Source organism: Rattus norvegicus, chromosome 3 (genome assembly GCF_021556685.1).
Source record: "Rattus norvegicus strain SHRSP/BbbUtx chromosome 3, alternate assembly SHRSP_T2T, whole genome shotgun sequence".
Lineage (NCBI taxonomy): Eukaryota > Metazoa > Chordata > Mammalia > Rodentia > Muridae > Rattus > Rattus norvegicus.
This window is the reverse complement of record NC_141536.1, coordinates 45,435,927-45,460,925: the sequence shown is the minus strand read 5'-3', so window position 1 is coordinate 45,460,925 and position 24,999 is coordinate 45,435,927. Positions and strand designations below refer to the sequence as shown.

Here is a 24,999-nt window from a genome sequence, read left to right as displayed (position 1 = left end):
GTCCTCTCTGTCCTATCCTAGCATGCCTTGTTAAGTGAAAAGACCGCTGGGCTTCACAATGGCTCTAGTCACACATCAAACAACACTGGTAACAAACACTCCCTGAGGAAAGATAGTTCTCCTTGGTCATTTTCCACGCAAGAGAATCATTACTTCTTGACCAGAGTAGTATAACTTTATCCAACAGTGAAGACAAAATAATGTGTAAACGTAACTAATGTTTAAATACAGGAGTGAAGTTATCAGTTGCACATTATTTTAAAGGGCCCTTGGGTTTCTGACGGTAGGTTTACTAAGAACACTAGTAGTGACACCCACCCAGCTAACAACAGACAACCTGCTGAGTTAGCAGTGGCAACACTGGAAAGAAGCAGTCAGATCAGTGTGAAGAAGTATGTGCCATGTCCCAACACTGGAGGACTGCCTATGTGGGGACAAGAAAGTAGAGAAGTACAATATGGTTGTAGGTGGGGCTTAACCAACTAGGTAATATCAATACTATTAAGGAAGCTATGTATGAAGTACCTATAGGATGGATCTCAAAACTCAAGAGTCTGACTACTTACTAAACCTGCAATAGAATACTCAAGCATATTCAAGTAGTCATGAAACCCATTTTATCTCACTTCATTGAATTTTTGTTTCACTCTTACTGGAAACTACCCAAGACCCCCCAATTGCCCTAAAATCTGAAATATAAACCCAAAGCTTAATTAACACACTATGGAATAGTAACATGGTATCAAATCTTCAGACAAGTTAGCTTGTGTGGTCTCCATTAAAATTTAGGTCCACACAAAAGAATAAGGATATCCAAAAAATAAGATAAAGAAGCTAGAGAGAAAAGTACTATCCAGCAAACCAAACAGGCAGCAGACTGGGGAGAGGCCCAAGGAGAAAGCTGCCTCTAGGAGAACAGCAATGTAAGAAATGTAAAAGTCTGACTTGTATAATAAATCACTATCTAGCTTACAAAATAAAACATCAGCTAAAGCAGCTGTATCCTTGTCCCTTGACTGACTGCATCCCCACTCCACACCCGGATGGAGCACTATTCTGAGCATGCTTTACAAACGGGGGTAAGGGTGGAGTCCTGTTTTGTTTTGTGGGTGGCTACATGCACCACTGGCCTCAGGCATTTTATTCTCTGTCTCACAAGGGCTACGACTAATAGGCGTATACCAATTTATCTTACTTTATCATGTACTTCTTTACATTTTCACTACATAACGGTATAGGTGATATAGTATTATTTTTAATGTTTTTAAAATTATTTACTAAAAGTCCACATAATTTCTCGACTTGCCTTTCATTTATTATGTTAGCATAAAGTAGTCCCTAATATATGTGACGATCATCCATGCATTTTTACTACTTTATCTTACTTTTTATTTTTTTTTACAAGTAATCTTTGTTTTTTTAATTAAAGAATCCAGTGTCTTAACTTACAAAAATGTTTACAGCCAGGACTCATGTCCTTTCTCTTCCTGGGGTGTAGGAGTCTGCCCCACAGGCCGTATGTCTGTCTGCCTTCCACTGTACTAGTGCAGAGGCAAAACAATAGGAGCAAAGGGAGGCAGGTTCGGGTCAAATCAAAAGCCAACTGGAAAGAAGGAAAATTAATGGCAAGGTGAGAGAGGGAGAGACTGCTTGAGAAGTCTACCAAGGATGCTTTGGTCTGGAGACTGAAGAAGTGGCTGGACATTAAAAGTGCAATCACATTGGTAGCAAATGATCATCCCTTTCTTCTGACTCCATGATATGCTGCAGGCACACTGCAGGGTTTGGAATGGCACAGAAAGTCACAACTGTCAGCTACTAGGTTACCAAGATCCTGCCAGAAAGTCAGATGAGGAAACTGCTCCATTCCCTTGGCCCTCCCACTATCAGTCACTGGTATAAGAAACCCCCAATGACATAGACAGCAACCAACGATGCAAATATGACAAGTGTGAGACCTCTGGTGAACAGGCCAGGCTGCTATCCATCTCAAAGAGGTAGAGGCAATCCTGGACTTTGCCTTGCTCCTCAGACACTGGGTTAAAACTATCCACTGGTGTGTGTCGATCGCAGGAGATCACCACTGCACGACACTGCTCTTGGCCACAGTGGTTGTCATATTTGTCACCCCCCCCTTTATATAACAGCATGATCCAGTTACTTCCATTGAAGATGTGAGTCTTGTTGATTCTCCCAACCACCATCTCCTTCTCATTACTTTTGTTGATCTGGACCAGTCCTGCCCCTGAGGAGTGGTTGCCAGCTTCCCGGTATACTCTTGAATATGTGTATGAACCCTGACCCACAGTACTCTCAAAACTTTTGTTAAACAGCGGCTGGCTGTAACCTCTCTAGGAGAGCCACCTCATTTGTTTGACTCCTTATCCTTTTCTCCTACCAGGTCACGAGATTTTTCTTCTATCTGTCAGGATTCTCTCACAGCCACAGCCAGGAGTAGCCACAGTAACAGTTCAGTCCTCCAGCAGCCAGAGAAGGCTTCAAAACATCCTTCAAAACATCTTAAATCCCTTGCTGATCTTGGAACTATTCTTCCTGACTCCTAGAGGTCTGACATTCTCATGCCTTTTGCCTCTGGTCCACCCTAGGGCTCCCTAGAAGGAATTCCAGCTAGAATGAAGGCCAAGCGAGACTGCTGGTCCGCATCTCCTTCGGTGCAGAGGTGTGCCACTACTTTATAATACCGTTAAACACAATCATATACACTTTCTTCTGCTGCTGAGACAATGCTACAATCTGTGAGACAAACCAGCTATTTAATTTTCTTTTTTCTTTTCTCCCTGTCTCTACCACAGGCTTTCATTGTTTGGTCTAGATATGTTTCAAGTTTGCTAGACTGCTGTTTTACTTTCTAGAGTACAGGATTACAGACAGGCGTGTGCCACCATGGCCTGCCCCTGAAAGTTTTAAACATAGTGGGGATTAATTAGGATTTCACTTATACATGTGAAAAATCAAGCATATAACAATAGCACAACTACAGGACTGTAAACACACTAATTACTTCATAATTGTGAGACACTTACCAGAGGCTCTTGTACATAGTAAGTGTTCCATAAACTCTAACTAAAGGAAACTCCTCAGTGTGTTATTGAGAAAACAGGTTTCAAATGTCACTGTAAATGGATCAATCTGTCTCTACTATTAGTACTACCACACTTAAGAAATCTTGCCCTATACATCAAACTTAAATTACACACAAAAACATATACGCCTCCTCCTCACATTGTCTGTCAAGTTGAATTAAATTAATTCTTCAATTTGAGTGCATTCTCTTATAGTCTAACTAGTATTACACAACATGAAGAACTGTATTAAAGGGTCACATGTCACTAGGAAGGTTGAGAATCACTCTTCTAGAACATCTATTCCAACATCATTTATTTTTCCATTAAAAATAAAGTATGGTGGTACCTGCCAGTCATCTCTGCACTCAAGGTTGAGGCAAGAAGACCAAATGTTCAAGGCCAGCCTAACTATGTAATTGTTCTGTGATATCACCTTCTCACAAGAGAGATGATAAAAACAAAAACAAGAACAAAAACCAACAAAAATAGCCTAATTTAGATTTCTGTCCTCACCTGCAAAGGACAAAGCCAAGTGAAACAACAGTTTGTGACAAGGTAGCAGACAAGCCAAGGTAACACCTGGGAAACAAATGGGATGAACCTTCCCTTCCCAGTGGTCATCCAAGTTTCCCAAGGTCCTAAAGTGCAGGACGGTAAATCACAGAAGCTGATGCACGCTATGAGATGAAGCGAGCTGGCCAAGATTACAGGAAGACTGAAACAGCTTGAGCCATCTTAAAATTCTAGGGGTCCTCAGATTTTCTGTACTCAGTTATGTGACAATCATATGTATGTATAAGGAATCTATAGAATCACCCAAAAGGATTAGCGGGAAAAGCAAAACTCCCAAAGAGCCCTGGGAACAAGTATCCTTTCACCAGTACACTAGGGAAAGACTTAAATTAACATGACACAGGAAGGGACAGTGTTCCTAGAGCGGGAGGAAAAAGAGCCCAAGGCAAGACACTGTACATATAACTAATACAACATTAAAACCAGAAAACTGAGAAGTTTATAATGTGAGATGATAGAAGACCTCAAAGTTAAAGCTTTTGTTCTTCAAAGGTCACCACCAGGATGGGGAAAAGAAGAGTCACAGATTAATAGAAAATACTTGAAATTATGTAAAGGTAGTTGTGCCTACAGAAAAGACCCCTAAACCCAACAGTTTCATTTTTTTAAAAAAAGTCTTAAAAAAAAAAAAAGGTTTTCAAAAAGTAAACATAAAAACTTAGCTGTAAAAAGGGTGGGAGGATTGGCTAACTGCTAAGATGGGCAGCATATGTGCATCACAAAATTTTATGTCCTTTGGGCAGAAGGAGAATGATGCTAGAGAGAAATGCACAAAGGAAAGAGCAACTGGAAGTGAAACTACTGAGTCATTGTTTCCTCTCCTAAGTCTTTTCATAAGGTAATGGACTGCTGAGAAAAACACATTAGTCTTTCAAAAACCAGCAACTCATTTTTGATTACATTTACAAAGAAAAACCTGAATATACAGACTCAAGCAGATAAGTCTTCAATTTTTTTTTTTTTTTTTTTTGGTTCTTTTTTCGGAGCTGGGGACCGAACCCAGGGTTTTGCGCTTCCTAGGCAAGCGCTCTACCACTGAGCTAAATCCCCAACCCCGGTCTTCAATGTTAATAGCAGCATTAGTTACACTAGCCAAGAGTAGGAGACAGCCCAACTAATCATAGTGGATGGATGGATAAGCACAAGGTAGTACACACACACTGTCAGAACACAGGAAGGAATGAAAGTGCGAGGGGAATTCTGAGTGCTGGTGAAGACACCTCGGTTTCTTCAAAACATGGAGTTGTTCGTGGTACCCCTCACAGATGTAGCAGATACAAGAGTTTACTCCAGACTACTCATTATTGCTTGGTGTTCCTACTTAATTAAATGTTCAAACTATCCTTTATATTCCTTCATGGAAAAACAGTTTTCCCATGGGTGGCTTGTCATTGTGACTGTAAACAGCTTAACTCATGAGAACTTTACTCGGGTAACCTTTTTTTCCCCTCTTTTTTTTTTAAAGATTTATTTATTTATTCATCACTTTATGTATATGAATCAGAAACTGTAGCTGTCTTCAGACACACCAGAAGAGAACATCTGGTCCCACTACAGATGGTTGTGAGCCACCATGTGGTTGCTGGGAATTGAACTCAGGACCTCTGGAAGAGCAGTCAGTGCTCCTAACCACTGAGCCATGTTCCAGCCCCCAGGTGACCTGTCTTAACCCTGAGAGTATAAACTGTCTAAGACTTGAACTAAAGTTGACTCCTGCATGAGTCTTTAGTCTGCCTCATTTATTGGCTCAATTTTCCCAGGTTCTCCAGTCAATTCCACTGACTAGAGCGGTGACAATGTATGATGAAAAACTATTCAGCAGTAAAAAAGAATAAAAATTCTGAATTTTACAATGCATGTGAAATATGCCTCAGTCACAAAAGGACTTAAAAGTAGTCATAGTCAAAAATAGAAAGTGCAATAGTAATTGACAGTGGGTACAGAAAAAGTGTTAAATGTAATTTAAATGTAAAATGTCTCCCACGTGGATATGAACACCTGGTCCCCAGCTGGTCATTCTGTTTGGAATGCTGTGGATTCGTGTGGCTGTGGAGCCGAGCTCTCAGGCGAAGGGCCATATGGCAGGGCTAGAGGATGACAGGTAATCCTGTTCTGGCCTCAAGACCCAGTTTCATGATCAGACTGGATGTAACAAACTCCGTGTGCCACAAAGGCAGGAATCGCCATCACTGTCTGTCTTCACTCAGTACCTTTCCCCCAAGGAAATAACTAAGGAAGAGCAAGAGGCAATTCTTGTTTAATGGGAAGAACTACCGTTAAGGAGATAAAAAGTTCCAGAGAGGCACCCTGATGATAGTTGTAAAACAACTGGACTGGTGACTAGTTTTATTTAACTTGACACAAGCTCACTGGCTGGGGGAGCTGCACCTATACTGACCTTTTCTCTCCCTACACAAGATGGTATGATGACTACTAATAAAATCTTAAGCAATCTAGAGATGACTTCAACTATACAGGAGTCTATGCACACATACTAATAAAAATATCATGACCTTTCATAAGGTACTTGTGCACCAAAGAGTTTACCTGTAGGGGATTCTAAACTTGTCCTCCATGAATATCTGGGAACAACTGTACACACTTGTGAAAGCACCACTACAAGCAAGAAGTTAAACATTCATCATTCAGTGTGCTTAGTATGCTCCTGGGTAATCTATTCGTGATCCTTTTACTAACCAATAACTTCTGCTGTGCTGTCATTATCTGTTAGTTTTCATTTTCTCTATGGTGCTAGTAACAGAATCACATTGCACATACCCTTTATTTGGTTTTTATTACTTTAAAGACAGTCCCTGACTTAGTGTGGTTCTACTGATATTTCTTAGCCCTCCTAACACATTTACAATCATCAGTAGTCAGAAGAAACTGCATTTCACACTTTGAATTCTGATTTTCCTAGGTTGCTATGATAACAGTCTTTAGAGGCTGGTCAGCTGCCTCATCATGAATATAACCCAGAGGGCAAACTGTTGTGGTAAATATTATTTAAGGGTTTCTACCCTACCTTAGATCATTCAGTTCCCAAATAAAAGATACAAAGCCTTATATTTATAGTAAGCCTTAAAGCACTAGAGCTGGGCAGGCATCGACTCTCTGCTGTTCCGTCTACTTCCTGTCAATGACCCTGAGAGATCACTGCCATGTTCTTCCTGAGCAGCTCCTACTCCAACAGGTCAGCCCTCATGGCCATGTCATGATTCATCTACCCCTCCACACACACACACACCCTTCCTGGTCCCTGCCTGAGACTCCAAGCCTGTGAGCCTTTGTTCTGCCTTTCTTCAGCCCAGCCCAGGCTGTAGGAATCTTTATTAACCAATCAGATATAACTTGGCGGACAAAGTTTATTCAGCAAAAGCTGGCATACCTGAGATCTCCTAGTTGGGGTGCAACCAAATCTTGGGGGTACAGAATTTAGAATCTGAATACAAGGAGCATCAGACTAATCCCCTATGCAAACAATGGACACTCTACATTGTGATCTGTTACTAAGTCTGATACCTAGGAGGCTGTGGTGGCAAATGCACTTTTGTTCTCTTTTTAATGAAAACAAGAATTATACATACTTATAGGACATTATATGATGCTTTGATATATAGAGTTCTACTTCTGAGATTGTTCTTCTACATGTGTGTAAGATCATGTGTTATTTGTGTTTTTATGCCTGGCTTAATTTACATAATAATGTTCTCCAGTTCTACCACATTTTGTTTTTTCCCTACTGTTAGATAATACTACAATATGTACACATATCACTTTTTAAAATTGTTCATCTACTGTTGGATACTCACTTTGATTGTTTTTTGTTTCCTCCCCATCCCCTTGCTATTTATAACAAGATACTTGAAGTTAAGAGGCTTATAAAGAAAACTGATATATTTAGCTTAAGCTATAGAGGTCCAAGAAATTTGTTCTGCTGGGTTAATGGCATTTACCATGGCAGTGTATGCTAGGACAGCCAACAAGCTCATGTGGGAGAATACATGCATTAAAGATGCTCAAAGGTAGTATGAGAGGCTGGCTTTAAAACAACTTAGTTTGGTGGTTAACTAATCCAGCCTCAAAAGACTTAATTTATTCTCCAGAGACCGAGACATGTCCCTGAAGAGAATGACTATCTGTTGTTTTGTTTTAAACACAGGAAGTTTTCTTAGCCTTTTAGCTAGATCAAATGCAAATACAAGAAAATATAGGTAGATGAATAACTTGTATAAGCTACAACTCTAAAGACACATTCAAAATTTTAACTCATATTCCTGATCCAATTTTCTTTCTGCCAGTTACCAGTTACTTCAAATAAGCTTTCTTTCTTCTTTTAAGAGAAGGCTTCACTGTGTAACACTGGCTGGGCTACCACTGTCTATGTAGACTAGGCTAGCACTCTCTATGGAGACTAGGCTACCACTCTCTATGTAGACTAGGTTGGCCTCAAACTCACAGAGATCTGCCTGCCTCCCAAGTGCTGGGTCTAAATATGTGTATCACTATGTCCAGCAAATGTGCCTTATTTATACACTCAAAAAAAAAAAACATTCCAATGTTTCAGAGTTAACTATGGTGGCAGCTGTGAACGGCAATTCACAATGCTAACCTTAACTACCTAAGCCTCAAATTCAGTATATAAGATGACATGCCTGGCAACAATCTGATTAATCCTTAATCCCTCCCCAAACTAAAATATCAGTGAGGATATCAATGACATATAAATATTTTAAATCAGAAAGCATACATCTGAGGTTGCATCTTTATTGCTTAAAACTAAGACTCACTTTTTTGTGAATGGTGCTAATCATACCACATGGTCCTTACTGGTTAATGTAAGGATTAAATGAGATAACATATGGAATACATTTGGTATAGAGCCTGGCACATAACTGCTATTCCTCCTACTACTTCTAACAATAAACCTTTAATACTTAAGATTACTGGCGTCTACTAAAAAATAGCAAATCTAATTTCAATATAACATGTACACTTAAGAAATATGTACTAAATTCAGATATAAAGTTCAATACTTTGTTTTTTTCCTTGAGCTGAGTTTAATACACAAATATGCTTTTTAGGTAGAGACTAAAAAAGAAAGGAAAACAAACTGAATACATTTTCCTCTCCCCCCATACAAATACAGAACATGTCTGAAACTGATTCTTAAAGTAGATACTTAGAAAACTTTAGGCACTGATTTCAAACAAACATCTCATTGAAAAATATAATTTTAGGGGCTGGAGAGATGGCTCAGTGGTTAAGGGCACTGACTGCTCCTCCAGAGGTCCTGAGTTCAGTTCTCAGCAACCACACGGTGGCTGTAAAGGGATCTGAAGCCCTCTTCTGGTGTGTCTGAAGACAGCCACGGTATACTAGCATAAAACCAACAAATAAATCTTTAATATATATATGCTATATATAATTTTAGTATGTTATAATATCTTTGTTTCTTTGTGCTTATGTGCACGTCATGCCATATATATAAGAGATTAGAAGACAACAATAGGAATAGGTTCTCTCTTTGTACCAAATGAGTCCCAGTGACCAAACTCAGGTCAAGAAAGAGCCTTAGCAGCAAACGCCTTTACCTGCTGAGTCATCTCCCCACCGTGAATAAGTTGCTTCTACAGTTAAACATTCAAATGGCAGTGCTAAGAGCTGACCCAAAGCTTTTAATATGAGCTCATCTGTGGCTAAGGAAACAAGTTATAAATTTTAACTTTCTAATACAATTCTAGGACTTTTGTTTCAAGTAAGCAAAGTTATTGAAATAAACTGTATCTAAACTCAAACAAATTTCAGACCAAAAACTTGCTATTCTAAAGATCATGAGCTTTTCCATTTTCTATGTTCTATTGAGAAATCACATGCTATTCAAATACATTCAATCCTATATCAAGATTGGCTGAGAAGCAAAGCACCATTAACAATGTGAAATGCAGTCTTGCCAGTTGATACACAGACTCTAACATAAAAACAGTTTTAAAATGACCCATGCAATTCAGGGAGGTCCAGTAAGATGCAGAGTGGCTGGCTGTACTTACAAATCTGATGAGTTAGCTAAGGCTATTCCAAATGTTCAACCACATCCACCTTTGGGCTTGTTTTATGTTTCATTGTCAGTTAAGCAAGTAACAGAACTGCCATTGTCACCACCTCTCACTTGAACCTCTAGCACCATTTGGCAGATCCACCATTGCATTAATAACTGCAAAGTATCTGGTGATTTAAATGAGATGTCCCCCACAGTCATGGGCATCTGCATACTTGGTCCCCAGGGGGTGTTGGCATTTGGGGAGCTTGAGAGATGTGGTTGTGTTGGAGAACATATGTCACTAAGGGTGGGCTTTGAGGTTTCAAGGCCTGCTACCACCTCCCAGTTTGTCCTCTTTGCTTACAGTTTGAGTATTATGCTCCAGCCACCATAGCTGCTGCACTACTTGTTACCAAGCTTCTTTTCATTCTGGACTCATAAACCCAACAAACCCTTCCTGTTATAAATTGCTTTGTTCGGAGTGTTTTAGCATAGCAACAGAAAAGCAGCTAATAGTAACGGTTCCAAATGAAGATGCTCAGGCTTGAGTTAACCAGTGTTCAAGTACACCGTAAAGCTTAAATTCAGAGCCAAAGCCTGGGATATTTCTAGCACAAGCTAAACCTATTGTGATTAACATGACCATCAATTCTAGAAATTTTAGCTTCTATACATATGCATGTATACCTTGGAGAGAGACTGTAAACCAAAGGATAACAATCACCTGAAGTATGATAGGAAACAAGTATTTACCAATAGAGGACTAAATCATAGTTACTCCAAAGATTAAAAGAACAGCAAGGTATGAGTTAAGAAACACAAGCTCTAGAGCTGAAGATCTAGCTCCGTGGTAGAGCACTTTGCCTAACATTCACAAAGCCCTGAGTTCTATAGCCAGAACTTCGGGAGGGGTCCTTTATACATACGAATATGGGACAAAATAACCCCCAGTATACACTATAATATGTACAATACACCATCTACTATAGTAACCGCTGCTTCAAGAAGCTATTTAAACAACTTATTTAAGGTTAAATAAACATTTAGTTTTCAGTCATGATCAGTTATATATGGCTTTAGCCATATGTGGCTAAAGGCTACAACACATTATTTCTATATATTTCTGCCTTCCTTTCTATTTCACTCAGACACAACTGATAGGCAGTATCTTTGAAAGGCCAAAAAGAATCAGGAAACAGTTTTTTCTAAAGAAGGGAACAGGGAATGGTAGGGGCACGCAGAATTCAATAAATAGAACTTCTAAATTCTGTAACAAATCATATATACATTTAATACAGGTATATTTAAAAGTAATTATTTACTTATAAAAACATCTTATTTCTCATACAAAAATCTACTCGTTTATGTTGATTAGAAGCACAAAGGCTGAGAAGTTCGCAGGCATAATAAAGATTAAAGAATAAAACCCACTTTTTTGGTACTTCCTAGAAATACTATTACCTGCAATATCATTAAGCACTGATTTATTCAAAACATTGCTTAGGAAGGAAGAAAACTCCCACACAGTTCCTACTTCTGAGGAACTAAGGGGAAAGGAACAGAAAAACACATCAGAAGAAACATGCTTACAAAGCATGCAAGTGACAGTGTTCAAAGGCACAGGGAATGTCCTATCATTCTGTGAAGAAAATTATAGGTCACACTGTGGTGTCTATTTCTTGTCTCCTTTTTTATACTTCTGCTTATTCACAAAAGAGGCACAGTTAAAAGCAACAGTCTCTCAGTTGTGTCATAAAACTGTTTTTTATCAAATGTACTATTTTTTCAAAGATATACTAAAGTTACTTGTTACAAAGCATCAATTTCCCACCTATGAAGGGAAACCTCCTGGTTAGTTAATGTTAAATAACATTTATTATCTATTTAATACTGGGCATTTTCTTACAGAGGAGAAGCACTACCACCCAAACTTAACAAAACAAAAAGGAAATACAACCCACAATTCCAAATTACAAGAGTTTGTCACTTCCTCACTGAGACTGTCTACAAGTGAAAGCTAGGGGCCTGGGGATGATACCAATATCTGAAGAAGATCTACACTGGGAATAAAACACTAAACCCAAACTGCCTACAAAGTTCCCCAACATTCTCATTTTCTTGCCTTTGCCATGGATTTCAGCCCTGTTTAGATCTTACCCAACTCCAGAGCGACTGTCAACTATTCCCCAAATAAAGACACTCCCTCTGCCAGTGACTTTAGCAACCCATGCCAGGACGGCAGAGAGGGCAGTCTCAGATTTCTTTCCTACACAAACTAGAGACCAGGAAGATGGTTCAAAATCAGGATCCCCTGAGAAGAGAAGAGAAGCCTGGCACAAGCCTACACACAGGTCTGTCACTCAGATTCTGGTGTCTAGACACACCCACAGGCACTGAAAGAGTCAACCAAGGAAAGCTTCCTACATGCAGACGGCCAAGTCTGAAAGACAGAGAACAATGAGAAGGGGTTTTAGTTACAGAAATATATACTCCTAAGTTATTGAATAAATTTTAAAATATAAGTTGTAAGCAATTTAAATTCCTTCAAAATGTAAAGGAGAGTGCAAAGTCATTTCACACAACTGCTATGAGAAATCTCAACACTCACATGGCCTTAGGCTACTCTATACTTCTATAAAGGAGACATTTGAAAAGGAGCTTTTATTGATGGCAAAGTACAAAGAAACTTGCCAGTGTGCCAGTTACATGGCCAACAGGCAATGCACAGTGCCTGCCTGTGCCAGTCAGATCACCAACCAGCATGACTGTGAAGGCCATGAAAGAAGCTGTTACCAGCGTAGTTTAAAGGCAGCCCAGGCCAGAGCAGCAGATTAAGCAGAACTTTACATCAGTGGCAGGTCTCCCAAGTTCTCTGGATGCCACAGAATTCATAAGTGGGATCAGTATGTTCTAAAAAAACATGGTGCTGCAAAAGGAAAAAAAGGTTCCACAGCACCAAGCAGTTTAATACTTGAAACCCATCATCAGAGTGACAGTTTTCAAGTGCCATTTATGATGCCCTAGTCTGGAAACAACCCAGCGAACCCATCTGATCAACAATCTCACAGATGGGAGCACTTGATGGCTAATTGGCAAGTCGATTATTCAAATAAACCAGCTCTCTGTGCCTCTTTCACTACACAAGTCAAGGTACTACCTAACGGTCATTGTACTAACATGAGAAGCTTCTTTCCCAAAATAATTTTTTTTAGTAAAACAACATATTTTGGCAATTAGTTTAGAGCAATAACCCAACTGTGAGTAGCAAGAAAAATGTGGAGTTTTTTATTAGTCAAAAATTCAAATATTCTTTTAAGAGTTGTACTATTTGTAACTTCAACCTATATCAACAAGCCCAGATACACATTATCACAGGGAAAAAAATTTTAAAAATATTATCATGGTTTAAATATTCCTAACACAGAAATCAAATATTCTATGCCAAAATAAACAACAGCTCTCTCTCTTCTATTTTTAGGACTTAGGCTCATTATTGTAGTTCTATGTTTGAGCTCAGGTTACCATAGAGGCCAAAAGCCCCTGAACTGGAGTTACTGGTGACTTCGAGCTGCCTGATGTGAGTATGGGGAACTAAAGTCAGCTCTTATGTGCTCTTAACCATTAAACCCAAGAATAACCCTTTAAACACTTTACATTTTATGTTTTAAAAACATAAGTATATTACCCATCATCTACATTTTGTAGTATAAATCATGAGTGCTTCAGTTTTAATAAACTTTTGAGGCATATAGGCAGTAACAATATAGTTTATCTATAAGGGAACATTAACTATTGACATAACATGAGCATCTGAAAGACCTGTAACTACAGTTGCTATTCATATAAGACTCGACCCATAGTGTGGGAATAACAATCCCTACCTTTGCAAGGCTGGAATGAAGAATGAGTGAAAAGGTGGAACAGAAACATCTCACATCAAAACACCTAATGTTCTACCAGCCCTGTACTCTCTTGACACATTTCTGTTAAGTACTAGACAAGAATCTTGACAAAATGTTCAACGTTTAAGTAGACTCTTTTTCAGGACCCATACACTTGCTCTAAATTCCACCAGCAGTGACTCATAATTCCAAGTACCTGATTGTCTGTCTATGTGACTACAATTTTTATAGAGGATCAAACTGAAAGCCTTCAAGTTAGCGTACTATAGCAAATCAGCAATCAAATATTCAGGGGCCCCTTTGAGTCTATGAAGTAGAAAACAGGAAATGTGTACAGTAAGTAGAATCCACACATGAGAAGATCAGAAACAGGGAAGAAGAAACATACTAAATTAAAACCAACTAAATTAAATTAAATTAAAAACATACTAAATTAAAACCATACTAAATTAAAACACATCAGGTTAAAAATAAAAAAGTTTTCAAAAGAAGGTAAAAACACAAGTACCTATCTGGATTAAAAACTATCCATAGAAACAATACAAATAAAGGCAACTAATTAAAAAAAACTATCAAAAAGCCTGTTCATTTCATGATGCCACACCAGTGTTAACAACAAAATTAAAACTTTTATTTCAAATGTAACAACTATAAATATTAACCTTACACATTAAACTATGCTGGCTCATGCCATTATGTGATAGCTAGCATATTAAGGTTAAAATAAAACTGCTATAATTATCTATAATTACTACACAGCATCACTGCAGGATCTGCTTGTCTCTACTTACATTCTTACTCACCTATATCCCATCTTCAATATTCTCACCTATATCCCATCTTCAATATTCTTCCAAAGCATGAACTCTAACCAGGCATGGGAGTTACATGGGGGAGCCAGAGACAGGTGCATCTCTGAGTTTGAGGCCACTCTGGTCTACACAGCAAGTACCAGGCCAGATAGCCAGACCACATGGTAAGATCTTGTCTCAAAAAAGATGACAATGATTTAATGGGGTGTGTGTGTGTGTGTGTGTGTGTGTGTGTGTGTGTGTGTGTGTGTGTGTGTGTGTGTTGGTTTCTTTGAAGACAATCCTGTGCTGGAACTGACTCTGTCAATCAGGCTGGCCTCAAACTCAGTAATGTCTGCTTCTGTTTTCCAAGTGCTGAAATTAAAGGTGTACACACCCAACTCTGTATATTTTTTAAACTAACATTATATATAAAGCTCAAATACCTTGTGCTTCTCATAACTTGTGAAGAATATCTAAGTTGTACTATACAATACTATGAGCCATGAGCATAAAGCATTTTAATGCAGTTAAGTCATACTAAATATGCTATGATCTTGAAAGGTATATAAGAAAGTGGATATAAAGTTCAGTTCTTGGGCTGCACCTATCATATTTTAAGTGCTTAACTGACAGGACTGATATAGCAAACATTACCATCAATGCAGGATGCTATAAAGCTGAGTGTTTCCATAGAAACCGTAGTACTTTACTCAGTTCTGTCCACTTGAAAAGTATTACTTATTGTTTTTAAATAACCTTAATTTTTCTTATACTATGTTTATAAGGTTTACTGCACATATTAATATAGATTCTAGTTCATTTGCATTCCTACATAATATTGCCTTATATATTTGCCCCACAGAGACATTTGTCAGTTTGTCAATATTTCTAGTGTCCCTTGATAGACATGTTTCAAGAATCTCTAAAGTGAAAACTGTACTTGCTGAATCATGTAAGTCTGGGGTACTTCCAGCTCTATTAGATATGTCAAAATCATCTCCAAAGCGATGCTAACCATTTCTAGTTCCTATACAATGTGTTCATTTAAAAGCTATTTGCTAGTTGATGTTTTAAGCAACCTTAACTAGCTCCTCCTTCTCCACATACCATCACTCCTCCAATAAGAGAAAATAGCTTTTACAAGAATTTTTTCCCTTAAATTTTCATTACCATACAACACAAGAGACTTCTTTTAAAACATCAAAACTGCTTTGGGGTATCGTGCATTAGTTACATTTCTATTGGTATGACAAAACACTGTGACTAAAGCAAGTTAGAAAAGAAGACATTTAATTTGGAGGCTCAGGTCTCCAGAGGGTTGGAGTGAGTCCCTGACCATCATTACAGGAACCATGGCAGGCAAGGCACTTGAGCAGTAACCGAGAGCTTACATGTTAAGACAACCATTAAGGTGGGGGAGGGGCCGCATGGGCTTTTGAAACCCCAAAGTCCACCTTCAAGGACACATTTCCTCCAATAAGGTCACACCTCCTAATCTTCCTCAAGCAGGTCAACCAAATAGGGACCAAGTATTCAAATGTATGAGCCTAAAGGGGCTATTCTCATTCAAACCACAACAAAGGACAGTACATGACTGAAGTCCCAGGACAAAAGACACAGAAGCAAGAGGACAGTGAGTTCCAGGCCAATCTGAGACACCTGTCCATTTAAGAAAACTACCAAACTAATTGTGGTTGTCCTCTCTCTGATTTAGTGATAATAAATTTCTTTTCATATTCATGTTGGCCATTCTTAACCTACAGTTAAAAAAATGTGTTCTTTTTCTCACTTTTTAAAAATAATTCTTAATGACTGTAGTTCTACTAAATGTGCAGTATTTTTTTTTTTCTTTATTGCTAGTCTTTAAGTCTGTCTTTTTGGGAAAGAATTAGTAAGACAGCTAGCTAGCCAAGCATAGTGGTACACACCACTTTTAATCACAGCAGTCAGGAGGTAGAGGCAGATGAATCTTTGTGAGTTCAAGATCAGCTTGATTTACATTGAGCTCCAGGGCAGCCAGGCTACATAGAGATACCCTAACACACACACACACACACACACACACACACACACACACACACACACACGAGATAGAAAAAAGAATTAGTGGAATATTATCTAAACACATACAACTTATGACGTTGTACTTTGTGCTACCCTATCCTAAGGGTGTAAGGACATAACAAAATAACTTAGGTCTGGCTTTGATTCATTTAAACTGTAAGTTTAGCAGTCATGGTGGCACACACCTTTGATCCTATGGATTTGTGTAACCCGCCCACCTGCTCTACATGGCAATTTCCAGTCTAGGTATACCTATGCCCCAAGTTCACCCAAGTTCATTCCTTTCAGGTTGAATAAGTAAGACTCCAAACATGCCACATCTCATTTATCACTCGACTGCTGGAGGACATTTGGATTGCTTCGATCTTTTGGCTGTTATATAAAAATTGCTTTAAACACTGGTATTCAAATATGTTGTATGTAGTCTTGCTTTCAATTCTTTGGTTCCATACCAAGAAGCAGGAGTGCTATATTATGTGGAAATTCTGCTTTAACATTCTGAAGACCCACACTGTTTCTATAACAGCTACACCATTTCATGATCTCCGTCAAGGTACAAACACTCCAATTCTCCATTCCTAACAATGTCTACTTTGGTTTGAGCTGATAATAGTTATCCAATAGGTATACTGTCCAAAACTATAGTTTGGTTTCCTATATAGATGGCTCAACCACCTGGAAAATACTTTGTATATATATAAGAATGGGATCTAATTTCCATTTTCCCACACTGAAAGCTACTTAATTCGATAGCATTCACTGACTTTACTTCTACTTCAGCAGAAATGAAGTATTATAAATCACGTTCCCATACATACATAGTCTATTTCTGGACAACATCTTCAACAAATGGTGCTGATCAAACTGGACAGCTGTATATAAAAGAATGAAAATAGATCCATATCTATCACCCTACACAACTCAACTCCAAATGGATCAAAGGACTGCAACATAAGACCAGTTACCCTGAAACTGATACTTTTAGAAGAGAAGTGGAGAACAGTCTTGAACTCACTGCCAAAGGAAAAGAGGAAACTAATAGCACAGGCACTAAGAACAACAATTAATGAATGGACCTCATGAAGCTACAAAGCTTGTTTACACCAAAGACACCAATATCCAGGCAAAGCGGCAGCCTACAGAATGGAAAAGACCTTTATCAACTATATATCTGAAAGAGGGTTAGCATCTAGAATAAACAAAGAAAACTGAATACCATGAAAACAAATAACTCAATAAAATACAGAACTGAGAATTCTCAAACAATGAAACACAATGGCTGAGAGACACTTTTAAAATGTTCAACATCCTTAGCCATCAGTGAAATGCAAATTATAAATACTTTGACATTTCATCTAACCCCAGTCAGAATGGCAAAGACCAATAAATAAATGACAGCACTTATTCACTGCTGATGGGAGCATAAACTTGTGTGGCTACTATGGAAATCAGGGTGGTGGCTCCTCAGGAAGGTGGGAATCAATCTACCTCAAGATCCAGCTATCCCACTCTTGGCATATACCCAAAGGACTCCACATCCTACCACAGAGACACCTGCTCATCCATGTTTAGTGCCGCTCTGTTAATAATAGCCAGAAACTAGAAATAGCATAGATGTTCAGCAACTGATGAATAGATAATGAAAATATAATTATTTACACAATCTGCAGGTAAATGGATGGAGCTAGAAACCATCATCCTGAGTGAGGTAACCCAGACCTAGGAAAGGCAATATTACAAGTTTACTCCATAGAAAACCTTTCTTAGCTTTCAATATTTGTATTATAATCCAAAAACCAGAGAGATTAGGTATACAGTAAAGGACTAGACGGTAGGACAGCATCTCTCAAAGAAAGGGAAACAGAATAATATATTGTTATGGCAAGACAACAGAGAAACTAGGATAGGAGGACTAAACAAGGGGAATATGGTGAAAAAAGGTGATATTGGGAAGGGGCAACTAACACTAAAGGCCACCTGTAACACCATAGGAAAACTTACTACTACTGAGGTTTTCACACACACGCACACGCACACACACACACACACACACACACACACACACACACACACACGGGGCGGGGGTAGAGGGGGGGTGGGGTGGGGAATCTAAATGTAGAATGGAGTCAACAACTAGTCAGGGAGATGATGTCCCAACTAGATAGCTTATGCAATCTAGTAAATCCTGCAATGCCAGGAATGGGTTACATCTTGATTCACTGACCAAAGGGGCCAAACATCACAGGCTATTGCCAAGGCTACTGGTTGATCTCTACAACTTGGAGGTAAGGTCCTACTGCTAAAGACAACACTTATATTTACATCATCAAAGTCAGAGAACTTGGTCCCTAACTAGAAGTTTCACCCCCATTGGCTAGCACTGATGACACTAGAAGGTATTCTGCATGCTACTGGGTGAGAAGAGTAATTGTCAATCTCACTCATGTACTAACTCATGTCTATAAGAATGACTGTCCTGCAAAGTATACTAGTGTAATAGCAGCACAAATGTTACAGGACTAACCCATCGCTTATTGCTTAGACTCAAGGACCACTTCCTTAGATAGAACTCACCTACCACTGCCTAAGTGATCAAGAACCTGAGATCAGACAGGTCATGAGTCTAGGGGAAAACCTAATACTATTATTCTTCTAGAATAGCATAGCAATAAAATGAACTCCTAATGACATATGGCTACACCCACAGATCAAAGCACCACTCGACCCACATCAGAAAAGCTTCCTGTAGTAAGTAAGAATTAACACAAACCCCACACCTGGTTACTCTATAGAACGTGCTTTGAAGCACTATGTCCTAAATAGTATGTCTTCATCAAAGCCCTCAAGGATCAGGGAGCTATAAGGAAAAGGAGACAGAAAAACTATAAGAGCCAGAGGTGATGGATGATTCCAAGGAAACACAGGGTCTTCCAGACATAGCAGGACTGATGCACACTTCAACTCAGACTGCGCCAGCGTCCAAAACCCACAAAAGGTCAAGCCAAAGGAGGTTCCACCACCAAGAGGGGGATGTAAACTCTGGGTCCCAAGAAGTTATATGCAGTTGATACCCACTGGCAAAAGGAAAATCATTTTTGCCCAGCAAAGTGTCACTGGGACTCACTTCCTCACTTCAGCGTATGCCCTACATCCAGGAGTAGCCAGCAGCAACAACAAAACCTCAATGGTATTATTATGGGGTGTGTGTGTGTGTGTGTGTGTGTGTGTGTGTGTGTGTGTGCGCGCGCGCGCGGCACATGCATGTTTTCTATGTATGATTCTGTTCTTTATTCTTGAAAAGGAATATAAAGTTGGGTGGGTAGGGAGTTAGGGAAAATCTGGGAGGGACTGAGAGGGGGAAAACAATCAAAATACACTTCATGAAAAAACATTTTTCAATTAAAAGACAGGGGAAAGAATACTTGTCTAGCACTTGTGGGAACCTTGATTCATTTGGGGAAGGGGACTGTAGGTTGGCCAATAGACTCAGTAACTTGAGTAATTCAGCTCAGTAATTGTAAAGTACTTAGAATACACTATTATGAGAGTGAATAGTTAGTGAAATATCAAGTATGAGCCTAAGTTGTTATTTCAGAAAATCTAGAAACAAATAGAGGAAACTCACAAGCAAGCTGCCCTGGAGTTTGTTTTCTAAATACAGTCCCTGAGGCTGACAGAATGGCTCAGTAGGTAAAGTGCTTGCTGCACAAACAATAAGGCTTTGAGTTCAGTTCTCCAACACACATGTACAAACCCTGAGATGGGAGCACATGCCCATAACCTACCACTGGGAAGACAGACAGGGGCACTGAGGGCTTGCTTGCCTGCTAGCCTAAAAGCCAATGAGCTAGCAGCTCAGTGAGAAGACCCTTCTCACACTGGGGAGTGACTCAGCAGTTGTTTTTCTTGCACAGCAGGCTGGTTTGGTTCCCAGCAACTGCACAGCAGATAACCTCTTCTGGCCTCCAAAAGCACTACACAGCCGTGGTTCACAGACATTCCTGCAGACAAGCCACCCACACATACAAAATAAAAATAAAAATAAACCTTCAAAACAAGTTTTTCTAAATAGGATTTGACACCAAACTCTCTCTACCAGATCCCCAACCCCCCCAAAAAAAGGTTACCCCAGGTAAGTTTCCTTTACAATGAACTACAGTGAACACCAAGACAAATGGCTGCTTATGGCAGGATATCTACACCAACCCATTTAAGGCTCAGAAAACATAGCAGAAGAGAGGATAGAAAGAATCCATGAGCTGGAAGATAGAGATGGGCTGCAGAATACTATATTCTGGACACAACACAACCATTGTAATCACGATATCACTGCAGTTAGAGCTGCCTGTACTGGGTCTGCATGAGGCCGCCACTCTCAGCACATCAAGCACAGGTCAGAGAGGGAGTCCTAACAGGCCCTGATGAATCACTGGATGTCAGTGAATTCAATGGCAGAATTTACCAGTCATTGGCTTCACTTCTGTTCCCACAGGTGAACCCATTAGGTTCCAACCATAGTTTGATCCAATGGTCACACAGATGGCACCTGGTTAAACTCAGTTGTTCACAAACAAAACATGAAGACATGAATGTGAAGGAATGAGAGTAACTAGAATACATACATACAACTATCAAAAGAAAAAGACATATACATATATATAAGAAAATAGTGCAGCAGAAGATACTTGTTACTGACTTCAAGTGTGCACGCCTACACACATGCATATAGTACACATGTTACAAAATGCAATATACACATTAACAACCTCACCAACAGAGAAGAGTCAGTGGAGGTAAGAGAGCTTACAAGAGGTTGGATCCTCTGATAATATGTAAGATTAGCCTCGGGAAAGCAAACAACTAGCATTAAATACAAACACAACAACATTCAAATGGAAGACTGAATTATTACCATACAAATAATCAGACTAAGTATGAAAACATATCCTGGTTATATAATTTGCTCTTTGATTTCTCAGCAAAAAGCCTCAAAAATCTTGGACTTTCCAAAAGACGGTGATCGCTGATAGTAAGTAGTTCTTTAATGACTCTTAGATGGCATCACCTAGCCACTTAAACACCAAACAAGATCAACTACATAACTTAAATATGGGAATACTGGATTGACCAATTTTGAGAAAGGAAAAAAGGCTGGAGATTTGGCTCAGTTTTGGTCAATGGCAGAATCAAGCAGCCCAGGTAATGAAATCTGAATTAAGACCCTTGCTATTCTGAAGCACATGGAGCTTCCTAGCTGGTGAACAAACTGAATTGCAAAAGTAAAATTTAAAAGAGAAACAAAAGAATTGATCATCTAGTATTTTTAAAAAGAGACCACAACGGTTGGAGAGATGGCTCAGTTGTTAAGAGCACTGACTGCACTTCCAGAGGTCCTGAGTTCAATTCCCACCACCACATGGAGGTTCACAACCATCTGTAATGGGATTCAATGTTCTCTTTTGGTGTGTTGAAGACAGCAACAGTGTACTAGCACAAAATGGGGGGGGGGGGGGCAAAAAACGAACTCTACACATTACTCTTCTGAGAGTTTTCCATCTAACTGGAGAGAAAAATATATGGAATAGTAGGTCATATTAAAGTTCTAACAAACACCCAAACTAAGCTCCCCGAGGCTAGCTAATAAAATCAGAAACAGAGATTAGTGGATAAACACTGGATTTCCCATACAAAGGTCTCTGTGAAACAGTGTATCTCAGTCTGTGGCCATTATTTCATGTGCAGTAATTTTCAGAACAGATTTACAAGATGAATAAATAATATATCTAATAATTAAGGAAAGCTAATTTGGTATGCAGATATGATTCAACTTCAGTTAAGAATTTTGCTAAGGCAATGACTTAATAACTTGCACATAAATTTGTAGCATCTCCATGACAGAGAATGAAATACATCATCCAAAAAAATGAAGTGCCATGATGAAACTGGCTAACAATAAGCATGAGAAATGTTCGAAGCTAACAAAAATGAAAAATAAGTCTGCTGCAGCACACGGTAGAGAATCACGAAAAGATGGCACCTTTCTAAAAGGAATTCTCAGTGACAAACCATGACAGGCCTAGTCAAGATTCTTGTAGGTGTGCTTTTAAAACACACACAGGCAGGCAGGCAGGCAGGCATGCACACACACAAACCATTAAGTCTCAAAACTGTATTTCTTCCTCTAAATACACCTTAATTTGAATGAAGGAAGACAAAATTCTGGGAGTAATAATATAGAAACCAAGGAAAGCTGGTAAGTAAGAGACTAAAGTTGCAGAGAGAGAATGGTGCCTAATAACCCCTTCTATTAATTAAGGAAAAGGATAAGCAGAAATATAACCAAAACTTAGAGACAAAGCAATAGGTGTGGTGAGCACAGCGGAGCCCTTTCTTAGCATGTGTGAGGCCTGGGCTTTGATCCTCAGCACAACAAAAAGGAGATTCCTTAGCTGAAAGCAAACAGATGGCCTTCTGACCTATCTACCTAGAAATCAAATGCCCAGTAATAACGAGCAAAATAAGTAATACTAATACAACTGAGAAATCATTGAATAGTTAATTAACAGTATAAAAGAAACCATAAAAATATCAAACTTAAAAGGAAAAAAATAGCCACTATCAATTCATCCATGCACAATAATTACTAGCAGAAATTTTGAGTTAAGAATACATACAAGTTGTTTTCAGAATCTACAAAAAAAAAGTATGCCATATTTCCATGTATAACATAAAAAGTTTACATTATAAACTCAAGAATATCATGTTTTAAGTTCTCTCTCTTTTCTTTTTTTCTTGATGTTGTTGTTGTTGTTGCTGCTGTTGTTGTTGTGAGGGTTTTTGGAAAAGGCAGCTTTTAAGTTTACATATCTCAACATTTTAAACCAAACAACATCTAGAAATTCTTATTCCTAGGAGAAAAGGATAAAAATCTTTCCAATGTTACTTCATGTAGTGCTTTAGTAACCACCAATAAGGTGTTCCTCTTACCATGAGGTGATATGTTGGTTCTTTTTCTAAGATAACTACATAAAAGATTGTTGCTTACACACTAAGAAAGTGTCTGCATACTAACCTGGCCCAGTCCAGGCATACCTCCTCCAAGTCTAAGAAGTCTGTCCATATTTCTAGAAAACAGAAACAAAGGAAAACGTTCCTCAGCACAAAAGTGTTTACTCAATTGCTATCTATATAATTCACCTTCAGTCACTCAGTATGTCAAAAATATTGGTGGTAATTACAACACAACATCAGACTTCCTGTTAATTAACACCACATATTAATTCAAGAAGCTGTCTTCCATGCTAATTAACAGACCTTATTTTACTGCTTTGGTTTTGGGTTATCCAGAGTTTTAAAGACAAGCAATCTTAGCATACTTTCAAAACTTTGCTATCCTTAAGTTAATTATATTTTCTTATTGTTATCTAATAAAGCACCTGGATGGGGGGAAAGTGCCTAGAATGCTTATCATATGTATGATTGAATTTCCTTCAATTTGTTCAGAGTGTACAAATAAAAATCTACACTTTTAAATTAAATTTTAACATCCTCATTAGTAAGTGCTGTGCTAATTAACTTACAGCTTGTCAGTTATCATCAAAACTACATGTGAAAGACATTGTAAGTAGATTACAGATCTCTGAATTAGCATCAAAGGCTTTTTAAAAATGAATTCATTATATTAAAAGAAAATACTATAAACATAAAATGCATTAAGATAGTGTTCTAAGGACCACAATGGATACACTTCTATCAGATTTTATAGAGAGACACATCCCTTCACAGCGCTATTCTCAATCCTAATTTCAGAGTTAATGACTACAACTTTGAGATATCAGTTTATCTTCAGCATCTGGAATAACCAGAGAAGATGCTCGTAAGCATGAGATGCTCACAAAAGAAATACCACAAAGAAATGGCAGTTGTACTTGCATGGCCTCAGAACAAGGAGTCAAATTAGTCACATGAATAGCAGTGTAACTAAGCATATAAAAATGAAAACAAAGCATTTTTAACTTTAAAACTAATACTGAGCCTTAAAATTTGTCTTCTTCCTAAATGTATAATTTAGATCATCACAAATTATAATCTAAACTAACTGCTAAGAGATTAGGAATTTTGTTCAATTGGAAAGGCTGCAGACTGAAGCTCAGTAACTTACTCCATCGCTACAATTCTGTGCAATGATGTTTGCTCAATCAATTGGTGACAAACTTTATTCAAGTCTGCATACAGAAAGGCACACAAATGATAAAGACATGGACAGCACAGTGGTTGATGTACCCTTCACCTATATCAAGAAACCACATGAAAGACCTCTCGAGCCCCCTTCCAGGTTCTACCCTCCGGGCAGGTGGGATTCTGGCTTCTAACAGTACAAAATAGTTCTGCTGCTTTCAAATTGAATAAAAACAGAATCATAGATTATTGGGGGGGGGGTGGTCTTTTTCTTTCACAAAACATGTTTATGAGATTCACAACAGATGAATTCATCTGTACAAATGAAAAGGCAAGAAAATTTGGTGTTTGAGACAAAATCT

At 38.6% G+C, this 24,999-nt stretch overlaps 1 protein-coding gene and 1 pseudogene across 1 annotated transcript in view; both read right to left on the bottom strand.

The window, feature by feature from the left end:
• Psmd14 (proteasome 26S subunit, non-ATPase 14) overlaps positions 1–24,999 on the bottom strand; it is a 92,732-nt gene that overhangs the window by 58,701 nt on the left and 9,032 nt on the right. Inside the window, exon 3 of the mRNA NM_001025689.1 lies at positions 23,532–23,583. Coding sequence (NP_001020860.1) covers positions 23,532–23,579 — 48 coding nt within the window. The 5' untranslated portion in view covers positions 23,580–23,583. The remainder of the gene's footprint in view (positions 1–23,531; positions 23,584–24,999) is intronic.
• On the bottom strand, positions 1,663–15,413 carry LOC103691831 (cation-dependent mannose-6-phosphate receptor pseudogene; annotated as a pseudogene).